Source organism: Platalea leucorodia, assembly GCF_965183815.1.
Source record: "Platalea leucorodia genome assembly, chromosome: 5".
Taxonomy (NCBI): Eukaryota; Metazoa; Chordata; class Aves; order Pelecaniformes; family Threskiornithidae; genus Platalea; species Platalea leucorodia.
The window spans coordinates 32,382,880-32,403,972 of record NC_138827.1 but is presented as its reverse complement, the minus strand read 5'-3'; the positions used below and the strand labels follow the sequence as shown (position 1 = coordinate 32,403,972).

At 47.0% G+C, this 21,093-nt stretch overlaps 1 protein-coding gene across 1 annotated transcript in view; it reads right to left on the bottom strand.

Annotated features, from left to right (window-relative positions):
• ERI3 (ERI1 exoribonuclease family member 3) overlaps positions 1-18,884 on the bottom strand; it is a 137,487-nt gene extending 118,603 nt beyond the window's left edge. Inside the window, exons 1-2 of the mRNA XM_082314058.1 lie at positions 18,813-18,884; positions 8,775-9,049 (exon numbers count right to left, since the gene is read on the bottom strand). Coding sequence (XP_082170184.1) covers positions 8,775-9,026 — 252 coding nt within the window. The 5' untranslated portion in view covers positions 9,027-9,049; positions 18,813-18,884. The remainder of the gene's footprint in view (positions 1-8,774; positions 9,050-18,812) is intronic.
• Positions 18,885-21,093: the final 2,209 nt, after the last annotated feature.

Genomic DNA, 21,093 nt, shown 5'->3' with positions numbered 1-21,093 from the left:
TTTTTATTAAACTAACCAAAACAAGTACCATAAAGGCAACACCTCTGCAGTGGGAGACAGCAGGACTTCTGCTGAATCAGGGCTATGCTGACTTTCCAAAGGATGCCTACCTGCACACACGGCGAGGAGTCTCGCAGCGCTTCTGTCCGGGTTAAGTTACTCAGTGTACTGATTAACCCTGCCAAAAGGTCTTTGGGGAAGCAGTTGACCCCAAATTTCTTTTTCCATCATTACCTAGCTTAAAGCACATATTTGCACACAGCCAACAATTTAATACATTTAAACAACTGTTATATCCCAGAAAAGTGTGAAGGGAAAAAATTCAAAAATACAGATCAAAATCAAAACACAAGGGAACTGGCAGAAATATGGAAAGATCATGAAACACTGGGATAAGATGATGTGAAGACAAATTCTGCTGCCTGATCATTGAATATCCAAAGTTTCTTCCTCCCCTTGCTCTTAGGTGAGCCTCACTGCCTACCCCTAGCACTCAAGCACTGGAGCCCAATGTCAAAGGCTGAATTTCCTCAAAGATAAAATTCTGAGTTGCATTTTGGGTTCTGCACTGGCATCAAACCTGGCTCTGATTTTCAGGTGCTTCCTTACAACTGTAAGGGTGAGGGACCATTTCTCTTTCTTTAATAGAAGCTGAAATTCCCATCTAATCACATGCCTCCAGGAGCTTGAGCTTTAAGAGAGACATCTAGTCCATGCACCTGCCCGAGGGCAGCATCACCTCCCCCTAAATCATTTCTGACTTTGTCTAGGCTGTTTTTACAGACTCCAATAAGAGAGACTCACACGCTCCCCAGGCACTCTATCCTCCTGTTTCATTAGTCTTATCATTGGAAAGTTTTTCCTAATGTCTAATCAGAATTTCCCTTGCTGTTGTTTAAATTCATGACTGCTCTTCCTACCCACAGCAGACACAAGCCAGAACATTGCCTTTCTCGTTTCTGTAACAGAAGACCTCATCATACATACCTTTCTCTTCACTGCACTAAACACAACCCCAAGGCCATTCAGCCTGCACTCACAGGTTGTGTTTCGCAGACCCCTGGTCACACTCACTGTTTCTCTTCTGGACGCTCTTGAAATGGTCTCAATTTTTTTTTTTTTTTTTTTTTGTGAAGTATGGAGTCCAAAGTGAAACACTTCTCCAGTTGAGGTCTCTTCTTACAGGGCCAAGAAAAGGAGGATCCACCTGTCTCACAAATGACATTTTCCCCCTAAACTTATCACTGTGGTCTTTGGGACTTCTTTCATACTTGCCATTGTACCTGAAATCTCAACAGCTGGCTCACAACCCTTGTCCTGCCATCCTGAACAAAAATTTTGGTAGTCATTTGCTCCCAGGCCGGTTGCTGCCTCTCGACATCAGTATCAGCTCACCTGTCAAAACCCACAAAGCTATTTTGATCTTTCCAGCAGCACCCAGACATCACGAATAAGGCAGAACCTCCCTCCTCTTTCCGCACCTGGGATGAGAAACACAGTCCCAAAGACACCAACATTTCAACTTATTTCTCCAAGCACTACCGACATACATTTAACCACCCAGAAAATCTCCACCGACACAGCCAACAACAATTTAAACTTGACAGTCTGGGGGAAGCTCAGTACTTTAACTGGGTTACAAACAGCACACACACATTTCCAAATATTACCTTTCCGCTGCAAGATGACAACTACACTATATCCTTTTTCACATCCGCTCCTTTCTACCGCAGGCAACCAGCCTGTGCAGTCCTCGTTGCAGAATTATCAAATCATTTCAAGACCCAACCTCTTCACCTGATATTGAGCAGCATAAACGATCAATGTTCCCAGCAACGCTAAAACATCTGGGGTGGGTAGAAAGGGCACGCTAGTGCATGTAAATGAACACCCAGGGTTTTACACAACTAGCTGCTGGTGACAGCGCATTCCTGCCTGGCAGAGAGGAACTAAATAACACAACCAAGAGCTATTTTGCCAGCTAACAAGTGCACAGATCGACAAAGAGAACACAGGGGTGGTTGCACAGCCAGCTTGGCACAAAGGCAAAGAAAACATGAGACTTCAGCATGTCCTGTGCCCTTCTTGTCAAAAATTGCTGAGCTGCAGTTTCTCTTTCCCAGGAAGGTTTTTTTCAAAACTAAGAGAAGATCACCTTAGTGCAGCAAAGACCATTCCCCAGGAACCACAGCAGCCTGAGAAGCGGCGTCCCTGTGCAGCACTCTAGACAGATGCCACACCACGGAAGAGTACTGCCTGTTTTTAAAACATCGTGCTGGGAGGGATCCAAATTTCCACCGTGCCTCAGAGGCTGGGAAACAGCAGCAGGCACGCACCGATCAGCAGCGACCATACAGGGCCGTGCACCCGGCAGGACAAGCACGGCGAACGTACCAACCTGTGGCATCTGCTCCCTCCGCTTCAGAAACGCATGCGGTGTGAACATTTCCAGCGGCACATGTTACCCTCATCAGTGGCTTTACCGAGAGGCGAAGAAACCTTTAAACGCAATACAGCGGACTTGCAAATTCCTGAGCTAGCCTGGATCTTTTCTTTTCAGGGTGACTGCCGCTCAACTACTTTCTGCTGTAACAACAAGTCTACTTAACTTTGCAACTTGTCACCTAAACGATGTGTAATGTTTGCACAGCTAAGGATACAGTGTTCAAACAGCACAGGTGGGGAATTGCACGCCAGGATGCATAACTGATGTGGGGTCTCCGCACGCTGGGAGGGAAAGGGCAACATGCCTGATTGCTTTAAAGTAGTCATCTCATCGGCCTGTCAATAACCAGCCGAAAGCTAAGCAGGTTGGGTCAGGTTAGGACTGCAGCAATTGGCCACCTGAGCGCCTTGGTATTTTAGGCTTGTTGCTATAATAATGCTGGGTTTATATCTTTAAGTAAGAAATTGCTTTGAATTTCTTTTCATACATCAGATGTCTTGCCTGGTGGTCTCGTGGTTGTGCTCTCCATGAGATCTGGGTTCAGTAACTGTTCATGTTCTCTAGCTCATCGGGTTTTAAATAAATACAGCTAATTCCGTTGCCTGAAGCCATAACCTGCCCTGTCAGATTCATATGGGTCACAGCAAGGTTGTCCCCACTTACTGGGAGAATGAGGGAGGTCTCCAAGGCAAAATGACTGCCGCGGAGAACGCGGCTTTTGAGGGTTACACCGCACCTGGTGTCTCAGACCCTGCAGAAGCCCCTCTGAAACACTGGTCTTCTCTCTACATCTTTTTAAAATAAAGACATTATTCTCCATATTGGTCAAAATAAGATTTCACAACAGTCCAACAGAATTGCAATGAAGCACATAACATACAGAAAATATGATTAAAAAAGAACAGCATCGCTTTAATTTCAGATGCACCTTGTAGGATGTTGAGGTATGGATATTCATGCACTCTTTGCAAAATTTTTAACTGTTCAGAGGAACCAGCTACAAGGCCTCAAAAAGTTTTTTCAAAAGATTGTTCAAAAATTTATGTGAACAGAAAACCCCATCTGAAACAGCTTTCATATGAACTATTCCCTGCCACTCTAGGAACTTAAAGCATTCTGACATAAGAAGAATGGCATAACAACAGCCATAATTGGCAAAGAGATCATAAATATATATTTATTTTTAATTACTTTTAGTAAAGAGGAAGAAAAAAAGAAAATACTAAGTCACTGTGTTACATGCATTTTTAACGGCATTCCTCTAGAAACAACATTGTGAGAAGCTGAATTGAGAAGTAGGTATTTAAAACTACACCCAAGCCTAAGCTGCATGAAGACAGGTAATTGCAGATTAATATTCCACTGTAATACTTATGCACAAGAGTGCCGAGTTAAAGTTGCCATGGGAAACAAGCCTGAATTTCTTCACTTTTCAGCAATTCACAATCATCCTTAATAAAGGTTTTGGCAGGTGATTTCTAATGCACTGAGCTTAACTGCTACACAAAAAACGTGCAAGAAGAAAGCTGCTACGCGGGAGTGTCTACATAGAATAGGTAGGCATGGGCACATCTCCATTATCTGCCTCTGGGTAGGATTGTGACAATCTCCGTGACTGTGTGAGCCACCTTCTGCATTCCCACCCTGGCCTTCAGCTAGGATCGCCTGGATACAGGCTCCACAGAGCACCGCTTGAAAAGCACACAGAAGATACCTTGCAGCCTGCTTCCCAGTGGACCCTCCATAACCTCCTCCCACAGCAGGTTTGTGATTTCAGGGACATATTCCTCCTAGAAAGTCCTCTGAGCCTAGGCTACGGCTCGCCTATCCCCTATCTACTCACGCTGAGCAGGGAGCTCGGCAGGGACTGCACATCTGTTGCTACGGCCTAAATTTGGTGGAAATCAACATCCATTCCCATTACAAGGTCAGTCTATAAATCACAGTGGCTCAGGAGCAGAGACACATCATTCAGTTGTCCCTGCCATGGGAACGCGACCACGGGTAGAGCGGTACGGGCGGCGGAGAGGCAGCGATCATTGCAGCCACTCCAGCTGCACCTGCCCGCGACTGCCAGCCAGAACCACAAGACGAATGTTCAGGGGAAAACGCCTTTAATGCTCTTTTACACCAGCACTCAAGGGAACACAGCCTGAACCCAATTTAACCTTGTCATGCATTTGTACTTAATATTATCTTACAGAAAGCCTGGCTCCCATCTATTAATATGCTTTTGCCAATCAGGAAATGTACTATGACCACCCAGATTTGTTTGTACACTTAAAAATAAATTAGTAACTGAACATATGCTCATTCATAGTCTCAGTGTTTATGTTATGTTGAAATGGTGAGTGACGTTCTGTATTAGTATGTCCAGTTTCATCTCACAGCAATTATAATTAAAAATTTCCCCAAAATAACAATCAAAATGCACGCTAAACAAATTTGAAATATGTAGGATACAGTAAAGAAAAATACCAAGATGTTTTTGTATTTAAAATGTGTTGTTTAAGAGAACAAGGAAAGTATTGACTGTAAACAATTTATTCTTCTGCATGTGGTCACAAGATCCTTCAACAATTAGAAGATCTGAGCATTTCATACCTTTCTCTTACAAAGAGTTTGGAAGAGGCAAATTCCTAATTCCCAACTGTTTATTAAATTTGAGTGAATCTGAGACAACGAACTCAAGTACCTGAAAAAACTGACATGAAAAAAAGCAACTTCATCATTACCAAAAGCTCATTTAGCAGCTTAGAAACTCCTAGGTCCAGTTCCTTCTGCCAGGTCAGGGTTCTGATACTCTTTTACACTTCCAAGCAGCAGAGATACAAAGCTTGAATTTTATTTGGTTTTCATTTAAGTGGTTTTAATAGATTACAGTAGAGATTAACATCCTATGTAGAAGCATAATTTTAAAGTCAGCTTTGAACAGATCTGATTTCTACCTTCAGACTTTTTACATTTTAAAAAAATCATTGCTTTTCTTCCACTCTGCTGAAGTTGAAGGCAAGATACTTGGCTTGCTGACCGAAAGAGGCACACCCACTCACTGCATTAATAAAATAAGGTTACAGGCAGCCACGAATCTGAGCCTGGGGAGCTCCTTAACACAGTCACTGAAAGCACTGACCACCATAAACACCGGTGTATACAAGGACAAGGGGACAAAAGAGCGAGACTCCCACTTATTAATGCATCTTCTCTTGTGTAGCTAAAGCACCATATGTACCTGGCTCTACAGGCTGACAGCGTATAAAAGCAGCAGGTACTTAAAAACTCTTAGCAGACAGTAAAGGAAAAGAAAGTCAGAGTTAGAGGTGAAAAATGAAGCACACTACCACCGTCGTGATCCAACGTCCACCGACCTCCACAGAACAACAGCTCTCACCTGACCCCACTGGGCTTTGGATCAAATTCCAAATGCACAAGGTAAGCTTTAAAGAGATGCGAGAGGCCAGCCATAAACATCCCTTACAGCCAACCCCTACTGACCTTTGGCTGGCTAAAACACTACATGACACAGACTGTGCCTCTATATTCTTTCAGGTTTTCCGATCCATCTGGGGCAATGCAGTCAAACCCCCCCACCTTCATTTCTCTCTGGGATGGTCTCATTATTCATAGATATATCCAAAAACCCCACAAAGCTAACCTGCTTCTTTGTGCATATAAACATGCACTTTGATTTAGGGGCATATCTGTTGAAAGCCATCAGAAGTCAGGACTGCAAGGACGCTACCGTTCCTCTGTGGGTGTAGGGCAGGGAACATGAAGGACCCTCCGGGCCCAACCCAGAAGTGGTAAAGCAAAAGGCAGCGGCCACGAGGCACTCAGCCAGTGGTCCCAGTCACTGAAGCCACGATGCAGACAGCTTCCCAGGGGAATACCACTGTCCTTGACCCTCCTTGATCCCCATTATGGAGGCCATATCACAAGACCTTGGAGAGAGATCAGGCAGCATGAAAGGGAATGGAAATGAAGGAATCTTCAGGGCTCCCGAATGAGCATGAAGGACTTCCCCAGGGATAAAGCCAGCAAGGCTGCCGGTTGCAGAAGAGCACAAGTAAATACAGTGGGAGGGGGAGCAGATGTGGCAGTCACACACCTTAGTGTCGATAAAAAGATAGCTCTTTCAGTAGTTTCTGGTAAGAAGCCAGAATATTTTGAAGAGCAGATAGTGAGAAATGTGAAGTGTGCTGCATAGTGGCAAGCGCACTCTGCAAGACTTTTAGGCTGAGCTGGCTAAATTTAGAGCTATGCCTACCCACTTAAACTAACCTGGATCACAGCTTAGCTCTGTGTATGCAGCCTCCTCGTCAAGTCCCAATGCATTTGCATTTCATTGTATCTAGACTTCTATTTTGCAGGTATTAAAACAAAAGCAGAAAAAGGATCAGGATCGCAGTGAAGATCAGCACCTGACCACTCCTAGCTCCCAGGTCTGTCTTCAGACCAAACTTCCAAAACCTGCCTGCCACTGCTCCAGTGAAAGATCCTGCCACTAAAACCTTGCACAAAACGTCGCTGAAATACGCGGCACAGTTTGCTCACCATGACATACAGCCCAGCAGTGAAAAGGACAAAAGCCATGCTGGTCAGCAAAAAGGTAAGATGTAGGCAGGGGCATCAACTAAAGTCTCATTTTATAAAGTTGCCCAATTCTGGCAGGCACCTTCACCCTTTCCAGCTACAATGATTCCCATGTAGCAAGAGCCATTTCTCTATTTGTCAAATTAATTTGTTGGTGAGGATGTGAGGGACTGACAGCCCTTTCCACACACGATATGATGCAGACAGACACTGAACACAGCAGACTGGAAAAACAACACTGAAGAACATCTCCACCTTAAAGGTACTATCTCACCAACAAAATATATAGCAGATCTGCATTGGCCCAGACCATTACTTTCCCTGGCAAGGACTTGGGGACAAAGCTCCTTAAAACAGTAGTAATCATATTCCACTCATGCTCCTTTTTACTGCCAGCTGTAAACTAGCTCCACATGCATCATGGTTTTGCATCAAAATGTGCACAGACCAAACCCATATCCAAAGGGACAAGGTAGATCCAATTTACAGCTTTGACAGGCCTGTGCACCCGAGGCGGAGCGTGCAGGAAATAGCCTGACATCTCACTTGGAGAGCGCTTAAGGCCCTGCTATCAGAACTGGAAGCAGAGCCACAACAGCCTCCCACAAAGACCCAGCAAAAGAGCAGGGAATTTGCTGTCCATCTTTCAAGAAACACGAAAGGCAGGCAGCACTCACCAAGGCACTACTGGGGAAGAGAGGAGTCAAGTTTGATCCCAAATTGCAGCATCCCTTTGACAGGACAAGCTCAAGGGAAACCACAGCTGCACTGGGAAATGAATGTACGGTATTGAGCCACTTCAGTAATGAGACACCACACTGAAAACCACTTAGCCTTTAGTATATTCGAAACAAAGCAAACGGAAGTTATTCTGACCCAATGCATATATTACCAGTAATACCCATAAGAGGCCAATTGCTTGGCAGAGGAGGGCAAGAAGTCCAAGTTCAATTTAGAGACTCAGAAATTCTGTTTGTTTGTTACCAACCCAATATTAGGTTGGTTTTTTTCCTTTTTAGCATGGTTTTCTAATTTAAATGGAAAAACTAGACCCATCCTGCTGACAACTTAAAATGTATTTACTAATATGCTCTACGCTACTATGGAAGAACTCTCTGCAGAAAAAACTCTGTACTTCATCTGGATCTCTGTATGTCTCAAGTGGCAGGGCACTGGAAAATCTCTGAAGCTGAACTCTTCCTGTCTCATTACACTCCAGAGTTAACACCCAGGCAGGATAACTTCAGCAAGATCAGACAGCTCCAAACTATTGTTCTTCTCTACTTAGAAACACCATTATGTTGCACATATTTATATCATTCAAACTATTCTTTTCCTAAAGCTGTTGATCACCAACAGCCTTTTTCCTTGCAGAATCAAACAAGGCTGCCATAAGTACTCTACTAATGCAGGGTCCCAGCCAAAAATTTTTAGACCCTCCCCCGTTCAGGCAGATGACAAGCATACATGACTTAAAGATGTTTTTGACAACAAATGAACTATCAGTTCCTTGATGGAAATCAGGCTCCTTCATTTCATTCCCACCGAACGGTCCTGGCACTGTTCCTGAGAGGGCAGGTGACTGGCAAGAGCCCTGGAGGACCAGCAACAGAAAGGAGGTGGGACAAACCAGAGAAAACGAGTGAGCCACGACTGTGCTTTTTCCTTCCACCTCTCAGAACAGCAGCAGCAGCAGCAACTTGCAAGGGGATAATTAACAGGATTGACTATTTACCTGAGGATGAATCTGTGGTTTATCACATGTAGCCTCAAAATCCAGCACTAAGAAGTAGTGATATCTCTGTGGAGGGAAGGATGACATTGCTGCCATGGAAGCTCCAAAGCCGTGGGACGCCAGTTTCCTGCTTACGATGGAGCTGTACCCTTTGAGAACACCAGCCGGGAGGAGGGAGCACACAGCTTGTCTTGCCCTTGGAAGTAAGTTTTGGGGAAACTTTGCTGCTCCAGTATGGAGGAGTGCTATCATTGAACATCCAGAGGCATCTGAAACTGAAGACAGACTCACGTTACTCATACACACATACATCTCATCTCTGCTAGTATCTCTTCACTGGCCTCCTCTGTCAGGGATTTTCTCTGTGCTTCCCAGTGGAGGTTCCAGCATCGCAAGCCTGAAATAACACAGTAACCTGCTCTAAGCACCACAGATGACATTTGGACTGAGCTCAAGGTGTCCAGAATCATGGACAACTGGAAATTAACCTCTGCAAACAACTCTAAATTAAGAACTATGAGACACATAACAGTCATGGCTCCAGGCACCAGACCACACCCCCCTGCTGAACCTTATCACATAGCAGAACACAACACAAACCACTTAACATAGAAAATCTGATCTAAACCCCACTGAAATTTCTGAGGAGGTCTTTCATCTTTTCATATACAATGCAACTTCTGAAACACGGTAGGAATTAAATACAGCAATACACAGATCAACACTACAACCCATCCAAACAGCTTGGCCCCGAAACGCCTGTTAGTCACACCAAAACCTCCCACTTCCATTACAAATCCACGCGCCTGGTGGCGGGAAACCTCCTCCCCAGGGAAGTTCTCATTTGCTCTGTGTATGAGCTTTCTCAGGGATGTGATTCTAGTGCTACACTTGATTTCTTACTTCAGGTATTTCTCAGAGGAGGATATTGATTCAACAAACCCACACATGAATTGCAGGGACTGCAGGAACTGTAAAACACAAGCAGGACTCTGTAGGTTACAGTCTCCCTCCCAAAGAAATACGTCACCCAGCCATCACCTTCTGATGCTTCTATTTAACAAAGGCTATTTAATAAATTACATTATCCGTGTGAGACTGTCTGATATCCCCCCTACCCTTTTTCTTTTAAAATGTTGCAGGAAAAAATTGACAGGACTGTCACTGCCCAAGGCAGGCCAGTCTTGGGGCTGTTAACAGATTTATTGGGATGAGAGTTCAAGCCCAACTCGTGGAGGTGTTACATAGCTGGGTTACAGTCACTGATAGCAAAACAGGCAAATTGCAACAACCCAGTCCTCTTGAACAAGGATGTGAGTACTCCCTCTAACCATATATATACACACACCTCGCTGCATAAAGATTTAAAATCCATCCCCACGGTTGGTCCTACTGTTCGCGGCTCTGGGCAAGAGCTCCGTCACACCACGTGCCACCCACCCGCCCGGTTTCTGAGCCCAGCCTCCCCGCGCCTGCGCTCGCTTTTCACTCCGCCATGAAGGGCTGGAAGCGCCCGCCGCGAGAAACAGAGCTGAAACGGGCAAGGCGGAACGGAGGACTCGCCGCCCGCGAACAAAGTCGCTGTTTGCACAAAAGACAGCGTTTGCTCTCTCCCATCCGTTAGTCCGTCAGGTAAATAATGCACGTGCCAAAACACACACTTAATGAGGTAAATAATATGCCTTGAATAACGGCTAAATCTGTATTTACCTGCGAGACCAGAGAAACTCGGAAGGACCAGATTAGGAGATAATTGCGGCTGAGCAGGTTGTGTGCTTCGAGTAAACATGCATTTGGTAACCTTCCCTTTCCAAGGTTTTGAGTGAAAGGCAAAAATCAAAGGAGCTGAGATGTTTAAGACGGAGCCAGCGCCCGCACTGCCGATTCCATGGAGTAAATGCATCCCCGTTTTGTGGCTTTCACGTTTTGGGAGGCTGCTTGCTTTATTAAAGCACTTTGCCAGGCAGCAGGTACCCGGAAAAATGAAAACTCAAATTACAAAACCATAACAAAGAGCCCAACATTGCATTTATCCTAAAGGGGCTCAGTTCTACCCATTGCTTTTCCATCTACAGCTTTTACTGTCATTAATAAATGCATTACAGCCAAACAGAGGTTAGTTATATTCACTTCTAACCTGCCCCAGATAAGAGATATTTAAGGTATACGTGCTTTAAATCTTCAAGGTAGTAACTATGAATCTAAAGGCCCATCACAGCAAATATAATATCTCAGAATAAAGCAGCTTGTAAGGTAGTTGCAGTAAAACCTGGTCTTTAGCCTACTGCATAAAGTAAAATATACAGTTGGAGTGGGGGAGGCAGGCAGGCTCCAACCCCTATATCAAACACTGGCAATAAAACATACATTATCCACCCACACACAGCAAGATTAGTACTTCTCTAATGCATCCTAACCGGCAAGACTAGGGCACCAGACATGAACCCCACGAATCTTCAGTCTGGCCTGCACCATGCACAGCGGCACAGAGGTTCCCGAGCCACTGAGTCCACACGGCAAAGATAAACGGGCCGTCTCGGCAGGAGTCAGGCACGGCAGCACCGCTCCAGACCCCGGCCGGTCTGTGTCACACAGCTACCGTGGGACATCAGCAGGGAGAAATCACAGCTAACATCCAGTGCCTGCTGACACCAACAACTTCTGCAGGTGGTCCATTTCTAACAACAGGATCAGGCTCCCCATCCCAAAAGCAGCCTCCCTCCCAGCCTTCCACGGGAAGAGGGAGCAATGCTCTGAACAAAGGTGCGTGAGTGGGGTATTGCACGCTGATTCCCCTACGCAGACAGCTTACAAATAAGAGCAACCCCACTGCAAACTCTGCACTTCCAGCCAAATGAAGTTTTAACTGCATGTTTACCCAGCCACTGCTCTAGGTGCCCTGGGAAGACCCCACATCATCTTCTTTGGCAAGGTCAGAGTGCCTCAGAGCACAAGATAGCTGGTGAGCAAACACACTTTATTAGAAGTCATGTAAAGCATTTATAACGGCTATGACAATGCAAAGCACCAGTAATTATCCCATATTTTTTTCCAACAGACAACAATGCAAGCAACGCAGCTTCAAAAATTGGAAACCTGGCTCTATCCATATAAATCCACATGTTCAATGATTCCATTTCCAAACCTACGTAAAACACCACATATATATTTCTTATGCACATAGGGTCAGATTATAATCTCAGACAGTGCAAGCTGTCACATCTGGCATTCAACCCTACTAGGTTAATATTTCATATCACACAGCTCCAATTCCTTACACAGATACATATGAAACATAATGGGACCATGAACTGAGGCTGGACTTCAGGAATTATTTTGACAGGTTGTACACAGACCTAGGAAAACGTGACAGCGCTCTCCATTTGCAACACCCAATAACATGGGAAATGGCCACGTGTGGTGGGTTTCAGCTGGAAGATAAAGCTCGCGTTACATGCTGTATAACAGCATGTGCCACGCGTGACATCACTGTCTATAATCAGCAACTGTCTTTTAAAAATGATTTGAAAAAATTTAATCTCTGGACATCAGCCACAGGTAACAGCACAAGCTCAGGCTGACCACAGCTCTTGCTCACTAGTGGTCCAAGCACACGATGCTAAAGCACAACAGTTTGATCAGCAGCAAGCAAGGAAAGCCGGGAGAAAGGCAAGTGCCAGCTGTAGCTGCCGGCTTGCCAGGGGCCCCACCAAGCGAGAAGCGGAGAACCTGCACCAGCGGCTGCCGCGCTCCAGGCTTCCCACCAGGGAAGCCACTTAGTGGCAACTGCAAGCAGCAAGGAACAGGATGGGGAACTTCTGCCAAGTGAAGGACACTGGTGACAAAAGCCAGCAGGGCATTGCAAGCACTCTCCACCACCTGCGGGACAGCCCCAAAGCCACATACAGAGATGTGCACCACACCAAGCTGCATTCATCAATGGCGAGACAAATTAGCCTATGAACTTGAGCTTAATGGGTTCTTTGCACGTAACATTAATATTTACTTTTTACAACCATATCTAATTAAAATCATCTGGCAGCAAGAGCAGGCATAACTTTAACAGCTTGCCTTTAACCCAAAAACATTCCCCTTCACTGTCCAGTTTCACAAGCTGATGCAAGGAGGGGGGCAAGAAGACAAACATCTAAGTTCAGGTTGGAGGGGCGACACAAGAAATGATGTTTTATGAGAGCCTCCAACTACATGTTAAATTACTTTGTTATGGCAATATGGCCATCCACCATATTAAAAATAAACAAACAAAAAAAAACCCCCAACACTAATCTAAAGGACAAGACAAACTAAAATTAACAAATAAAAGCAAGCTAGCTTTGGGAGTCATATGCTTCAGTTTATTCCCTGTGCAAAGCCTGGGCAGGGGCAGCTGTGACTCCTGGCCTCCAACAGACAACTGAACTCAAGGCTAGAGCAACCAAAACCAATCCGAAATGTAAGTCAGGTTTGTCTTATTTTATTATAGTGTCTTATTTTATTCAATTATAAATATAAAGAGTAAAAAGATAAGGTAATAAAGATGCTTTTTGTAGAACAAAATTGCATACATTTAGCAACACCTGGAACAGAGTATGACAAAAAATGCAGGACTTCATTTTGGTAGCTGTTCAAATGCATACTCAGAGGTCAAATGTGAGCCCATATTTCAGTTGTGTGAAGATATAACTGAAGAACAATAGAGATAACTCCCTTTTTTTTTTTTTTTAAATCAACCTTAACCTAAAACCAAATATTTCATTAGAAGAACTACAGTCCAAAAATGACAGCACCTGGCTAGCCTGCGAGGCAGGAAACGAGAGACTATGAACAAAATCAGCTTATCCACTGTCACCATCCAAATTTGGAAAAAAAAAAATACATAAAGTAAAACAAACAACAAAACACAAAGATTTTAGAACCGTTTTAATAATGTAACATCATTTTAGACAGGCAAATTTGCTTCTTTAATTTGTTAACCTCACAGTATTATCCCTTGAACATGAATCCAGTAGACTTCCATGGTTGCACTCCCTTTGCTTTTGGCTGGGTTTGTTTCCGGCACTGCTAGACAGCCAAGCCCATGTTTTGGAAAATTCATAACTTAACTTTCCCAAAGCATTGCCATGGGATGCCTATACGCTGTCCCGTCATTACTCAGCTCAGATACAACTTGGCATCAATTTTTTTTTTTTTTTTTTTTTTTTACAGCACTCCATAATTGCACCCGGTCTCTTCCCACTACAGATGAAGAGGTCCCTGTTCTCAAGAACTTACAGTCTAAAATTAGATGCAATACAACAAGTGAGGGTAACAGCAGAGAAGAATGAGGGTTACAGGAGCAAAGTCAGGCAACTGCTCATCCAGGAGACACGCGCATCTCGGTAGTTCAATTAAAAAAAATAATTCACTCTATGTAGGCACCAGCTTCCCTCCATATGGGCATTATGGAAGAGATAAGTGAACACAGAAAGGGTTGACTAAAGGATGGAGGGCACTCTCGGGGTAAGGAAGATCTCTCCCGTTCCTTGAGCTCATTCTTCCCGCTGCGTTCCTTGGCCGATATGTCAGAGGCACCACCAGATATGTCAGCACACCAGAATCTCTTCCATTGTGACATCACAGACGCGATGGCTTGTGAGATCACAATGAGCAAGGCCGAAGGTGCTGATTACTTAGGGAAGCACTTGCTGGGGCTATTGCACCCTACGAGGCTGGGAAACAAACACATCTCAGTTCACTTGACAACGCAGTGAAACCCGTACGAGACTCCACACCAGTAGGAACTCATCCGAACAGACCACCCAGAAGCCATCCCAAAGATGCACGTACAATTCCACTCCAATTTTATTAGGCCACCTTCGCTAGGCAACACACTTTCATCCGCTCCTTGACTGGTCTCCTAAGAAAAGCTTTGCTGTGTATTTTTAAACCTTCTCCAAGAGTAACTGCGGATAGGCAAACAGGTCTAAGCTGAAGTCTGAAGAAGTTCCACACAGTAAAGGACTGGTCACTTAGAGGAAATGTAGAGGAAGGAAACAACAAAAATTAAAAGAAGCAACAACAGAGGTGCATACAGCAAAAGACTGGAAAGCCGCAGTGGAAGAGTGGGTTTGGTATTAAGGAAGAGAACAGTTGCAGAGGATCAGACCAAGAACCCTCTAGTCCAGTCTCCTGCCTCCGCGTGGGAGCCATAAGAAAGTGCACCAGGGTGAAGCTACACAAAGTGGGGTTAAGCAAGCCAATAGTCCTGGGAGGCCAAAAGGAGGCAGGCCTGACCTTCCTTCTCGGTCTTACTCTCCTGCTGATTACCTTACACCACTTCCTGAGCTTCTCTGGCCCCTCTGTGAGCTGATTCAACCACAGGAACCTATAAAAGTGCTAATGCAGCCAGAATAAAACCCAATTAAAACAAGATAGTTTCCTGCTGGTTTAGTGAGACAAATCAGCTTGGGGCCAGGCTGGATGAGTGCCAAAGCTCAAAGGAGGGGATGGGCCCACACCGGCAGCAGCAGGAGGGAGATGAGCCATTGGGAGCTGTTGGTCAGCTCAGCCACTCACCAAACCACGTACCAAACCTGGTCTGGACCAGGATACGTACACCTGGGATGGTGTGGCACTTTGCAGGAAACGGAGAAGGTATCTTGGCTCTAGCAGCATAAACACATAAAACTTGAAGTCGGAAAGCCCATCGGACCATCCTGTCTGAACCTCACGTAATGCTGGCCATAAAGTTTCCACTTCATTACTCCTGAATTGAGCCCAAAGGCTTGAACATCTTTCAGAAAAAGTTTCTGGCCTTGAATTGCAGCATCAGTATGGAGGCTCCCCACTACCTTCAGACAGTTCGCTCCAATGGTCAATCCATTTGCTGTCAAAAAATAACACATCTTAGTTTTCATTAAAATTTTCCCAGCCCTGGTCTTTGGAGCGAGTTCTGAAATTTATGGCATTTCAGCGCCCTCAATCCAGAGCAGAGCTCCCAGAGCCAGGAGTAAGAGATTTGTAGTTACTACACTTATAGTCAGTAAAAGCTACTATCGTATATTGACCTAATTTAGTGGAAAGGAGACATAGCAGGCCACCCTTTGTGTAATGGAATCTAGCATGCATAATTACTTCATTTTCATACACATGAATGCCACAGTTGTTCAAACGACTTATACAGCCACACACCTTCGTTATCTGAAAAATGAACTTGAAGGTTAACACTGGAGAGTTCCAAATGAATCTCAGACTGGATTCAGGGAGACAACACTTGCATTGCTCGATACACTGTTCACTTTTGGTCTTCACAAATGAACTCCAGAAGCGTTAAAAGAAAGTCTATAGTCTGCCAAAGCTCTGTCCTGGTAGACAGGCGAAGGCTCCAAGCAGGGTAGCAACTACAATGGGGCATGGTTTCCACACAACCCACTCTCAGTGAGCCTAGAAAACCAGCCAGGGAAGATGTTGACCCTAATATTCAACCACAGAAAAAACAACAACTGTAACAAACACAGCTGAAATTAAAAAAAAAATAAATTTTTTTTTTTTTTGGTTGGGAATGAAGTATCTTCACCTGCACAACATACCTGGAGAGAATACAACTTCTCAGCTGGCATTTGGCCAGCACAGGTAACTTCACTTTGGGAGAGAAAAGTTGCCAAATGGTATCTAGCAGCAACAGCCAGCATCTCTGCTCTAGGTTATGCTTCGAGAGCCACAACTTGTCCTCTTCTCCCCTCATTCCCCTGCTTGCCATCGCACCATGCTGGTATGTTAGCTCAGCACTACTAAAGTAAAACACCAGGAGTCTCAGGACGACCACTTCCAGCAGTAACACGTGCTTCAGATCCAAGGACAGACTTGTGACAAATGCATAGCTGCTTAATAGCCTTCAGTGTTCTCCTGTAAGTACAGCCACAGTGACCAGTCCTACGCTGTTTACCTGAAAGTCACCAGACCTGCACTCTACAGTCTCGTTGCCCTTTACTGGAGGTGGCTACTGGATCAGTACAGAGGCAGAACCAAGTGCAAAAACTTCACACATTTAAGTCTCTTCCAGAACTCCATTTCCAAAATTTAAGTGGGGAAAAAATAATATTAAAAAAAAAAATAAAAATCAAGACCTACCAAATTTAACAGAGCTAAACCAAGATAAGCACCGAAACAGCTGTAATTGAGCCTCCTAAAGGAATCAGACTGAAGTCAAGTACTTCTCAACCGCAGAGCAGAAACTTTAGGTCATATCAGTGTATACTCCATGCAAGGACTTGTTTATTTAGCATCAAGTACATAAGCATTTTCTTTTTAATGCTTTAATGGGTTTCTTCTTTTGGATTTTGGTAACAATCTGGCTGTACACAAACTTTTTAAAAAAACAAAAAAAACCAAAAAAAAAACCAAACAACACGCCATTCATGTAGAGCAACCCAAAGTTTGAGAGGGAAAAGAACCATAAAAGGGCCACTCTTTGAAACAAGACAAGCATTTTAGTCCACGCTATAAATTAACATGAAAATTCAGTTGCAAAGGCCAGAATTCAGTACTTGAAAAGAGAAACAGAAATATCTGAAATCAAATTTCCCAAGCCCACAAAATGAAGAGTAACCAACCGGACTTCTAACACATTACTTAGTTTAAGAATAATTCATTCATCGAAACAAAAGTTCAGATGCCAACTTTGACATGAAGTGATATGAGATGCTACAATGTTGCAAAGAGTAACTAAAGGATAAAATAAACTCAAGTTACCATTAAAAAAAAAAAAAAAGTCCTCAAACAACTGTCTAACAGCATCTGATGGGACAAGTGCCTTCAAGATGCACCTGCCCAGAGCCTTGTGTACCTCATCCTTCCCAAGGCACAGTGCAAGCATTAACCTATTAGAAAACTTGCTGGTCCCTTGCATCGCAGCTGAAAGAATATTAAGAGTTTAGACTAAGCAGCAGCTGTCAATCCACCCATTTCTGAAACCAAAAGCTCAATAAGGAAAAGAGATAAGTAAAGAAGTAGTAAAACAAATGTCAGACTTATTAGCAAACAGGCCACCAACGACCACATAAATCCACCAGACACAGGACTTGTAAAAGACAAAACATAAGGAGTAAATGACAACACCTTTTCATACATCTCAGTTTAGAAGAAACACCTGTAACAGTACAGCAGCAAGAAAAGAACAGGGGAAGAAATTCCTACTGCCAGTCAGGAAACAAGTAAACATCCTGCACTTCTAAGCCTTCTCAAGTTTACTTCAGTCTCAAGATCTGAGACAGGTGACCAGTTCAATCTCACCGGATAAAAAAAAAAAAAAAAATAGGAAAAAAACCCTCAAACCTCCTACTCCCCCATCACCTCTGCCTACAAACCTCCACATCCCAAAAGGAGCATGAAAAACCCTCGTTGCTGCTGCCTCTCGCTCACCCCGCGCACGCCCTCCACTCCCTGGGTTTTTTCCCTTCCCCAGCCCTAGCAGCAACGGACCCCGCTCCGGCTGGGACCCGGGGGGCCGCTGCCGCCGCCACCCTCGAGACGCCCACCCGAGGCAGAGCCCCGGGAGCGGAGGGCCCGCCAGCCCCGCGCTCCAGCAGAGAAGAGCCGGGGCTCGGCGTCGAGCGGCCGAGGCGCCGCCACGCCTGCCCGCCGCCGCCCCGCGCCCTCCCCTCGGGCCGGGGCCGCCCCCCGCGTCCCCAGCGGCCTCCCCACACCCCCGCCGCCGCCCCGCCCCGGCCCGCAGCCCGGCTCGCCGCTCCACACCCCCGGCCGCCGGCCGCCGCCCCGGCGCAGGCCCCGCCACCGCGGGGAGGGGGGTGGGTGGGCCAGGCCGCGCCCCCCCCCCCCGCTCCGGGCCAGGCCTCCACCCCCCGCCCCGGGCCACGGCGGCCCCACGCCTCCGCCAGGCCTGTCGGGCCCCCGCGCCGGCCGGGCCCCGCCGCGGCCGTGCCGCCGCCCGCTGCCCGGCGGTGCCGTGCCCCCCCCCCGCGGCGGGGGCCGCCCCGGCCCGGCCCTCCCCCCCCGCCCCGCACACACTCCGCACCACGAGTCCCCAACACCGCCACTCACCTCCGCGCACTCTGACCCCCGACCTCGCTCTGAGCGGCAGCGCCGCCGGCCAACCGCAGCGCCGCCTGCCGCCGCCGGGGGCGGGGCTTCCTCCCCGCCGCGCCCCCTGGCGCAGGCGCAGACCGCCCGCCGGGGCGCGGGGCACGCTGGGGCTTGTAGTTCGGAGCCGCCGCGCCGCCCCCTCGCCCTGCCCCGCCGCGTGGCCGCGCCTCGACGCCACCGCCGCGCCGGCCCCGCCGGGTCCCCGGGTCGCCGGCCCACGGTGGCCGCCCCCCTGCCTGCCCCTCGGCCACCCCTTCCCCTCCCCGCCGGCTCACTGCCTCGCGTCCCCCGGCGCCACCCCTTACCCTGTGGTGTGTCCCCAGGGGCCATCCTGTCGTGTCCCCCAGTGCCGCCTCCCCCCGTCCCCTGAGGCCTCCCCTCTCTGTGCTCAGCCCGGGCCCCAGCAGCTCCGGCCTTCAGCAAACCCAGCGTCAGCTGTAAATGTAGTATCACACGTGCGTCGAGTTCACGTTGGCTGCAGCGGAGAGAGACCGCGTCCCCCGTGCCGGGGCGGCGCTGCCCGCGGGCGTGGGTCTCATCGGGGACCCCTCCGCAGGGGTCTCCCCTCGCCCCCAGTGCTGCCAGGGTCACGGTGCCGCTTCACTTCATTCTGGATCAGGTCGATGCTGCTGGCGCTGATAACTCTTTGTCAGGCTTAACGGTGCCCGGGTAGGGCTGCACCAGTAACCGCAGCTGATGCTGGCCGCTGTTTCCTCCCTCCGTTTGATTTGGATCGAGTCAAAGTCAGGTCCCTCAGCAAGCCCGGGGCTGTCTTTTCCCCCCCTTGCTTGGACATCAGTCACCGGCTTCCAGTTTTTCCGTGTTCACGCAGCTCTCTGATCCTAAACCTGTGTCTAGACCTTGCCCAGTCTCTACTAGACACCCCTAAGCAGTAGCATCTCCTCCCCATGCACGCGGCTGGCACCCTCAGCCAGGACGCTCACATCTTACCTGCAACGATACCTAATCTTTAACCTACTGCCATGTACGTAACCCTTGCAAAGCGCAGCTGCAATGACAAGTGTACTAGCTGGGGCCATTCCCCGCTTTGCTTCTTTCCTTGCCCCCCACATTAACTCACGCCTCCATGTTTCAAGCCAGCAGCTCCTTTGCACCGTCCCTGATATTCCACGCGTGCGCGAAGAGCAAACTCAGAGTCACTGACTTGCACAAATAGGACGGTGAGGGATCCTCGAAGTCACCTCACCCATCCTCTGCCTGCCGGCGGGAGCAGTCCTACCTCTCTGTCACCTTGCTGTCCTCTTCAAATCATCCCTTAAGCCTTTCTCTGGCTCTGTGTCTAAAAATATTGGACAAAGGTAAGCACCACGGTGCAGAGATCACTGGCTGCCGCTCCGTGCAGGGAAGACTGCTCGCACTTCCCTGGCTGCCTAGCTGGATCTGCCTGGTGCCCCTGCCTTTAATTGCATCGCCGACTCTTCAGGCTGAATTTATCTTTTTGCTCTGTTTGTATGCAGCCTTGAACTTGGGAGGCCTGAATCATGGAAGTAGCATGTCAGAACTATAAAAATACCATCAGCAAACCATTTAATAATAGAAAGAGTTCCTTTAAGCCCTCTTAGATTTGGCATCTTTCAGCCTCCCACCCACATAAGCAAGGATAATGTGAAGTTTTACTTCTAAGCTTAGCTGTATCGCTGTGATTTGTCAAGCCTTTGGTGACTGATGTATGGTTTGCCAGGAGCCCAGGAGAGTGAATTGAGGGCCTTTGCACTGTGGCATTCCTTGAGCGATCTGTCCCTGCCCCTCCTGCTCAGGAATGGAAACTGGCTGAGACGTGTTTGAAATTACACTGCAACCCCAAAGCTTGAAATTTAGGGCTCACAGCCTGCCTGTGTTTCTAGGAGGATGAGAGAGAGGAGGCCTTTTCATTGCTGACCTCTGCATCTTGCAGTAAAAAATCATTTTTTTCTCAGTCTAGACAAACAATGAATGGCTCATAGATGTCTGCATGTCCTTTTTTCATCAGCCAAGCCTCATGCTGTTTCCCGGTTTGTCAGGCAGCACAGCAGGCAGGAGATTTCCTCCTGCCCATTTTTTGGGAGAGGCAACCCCTTTTGCCAGCTGAGCATCTGCAATAACCAGGGGCCACATCCTGGCTTCTGCCAGCCTCAGTGACCCTTGTGAGATCTGTACAAGTTGTCCTCCGAAGACTGCAGGACAGCAATGCGATTCCCTTCAGCAACTGCACTTCCAAAGAGGTCCTTTTTTCTGGCAC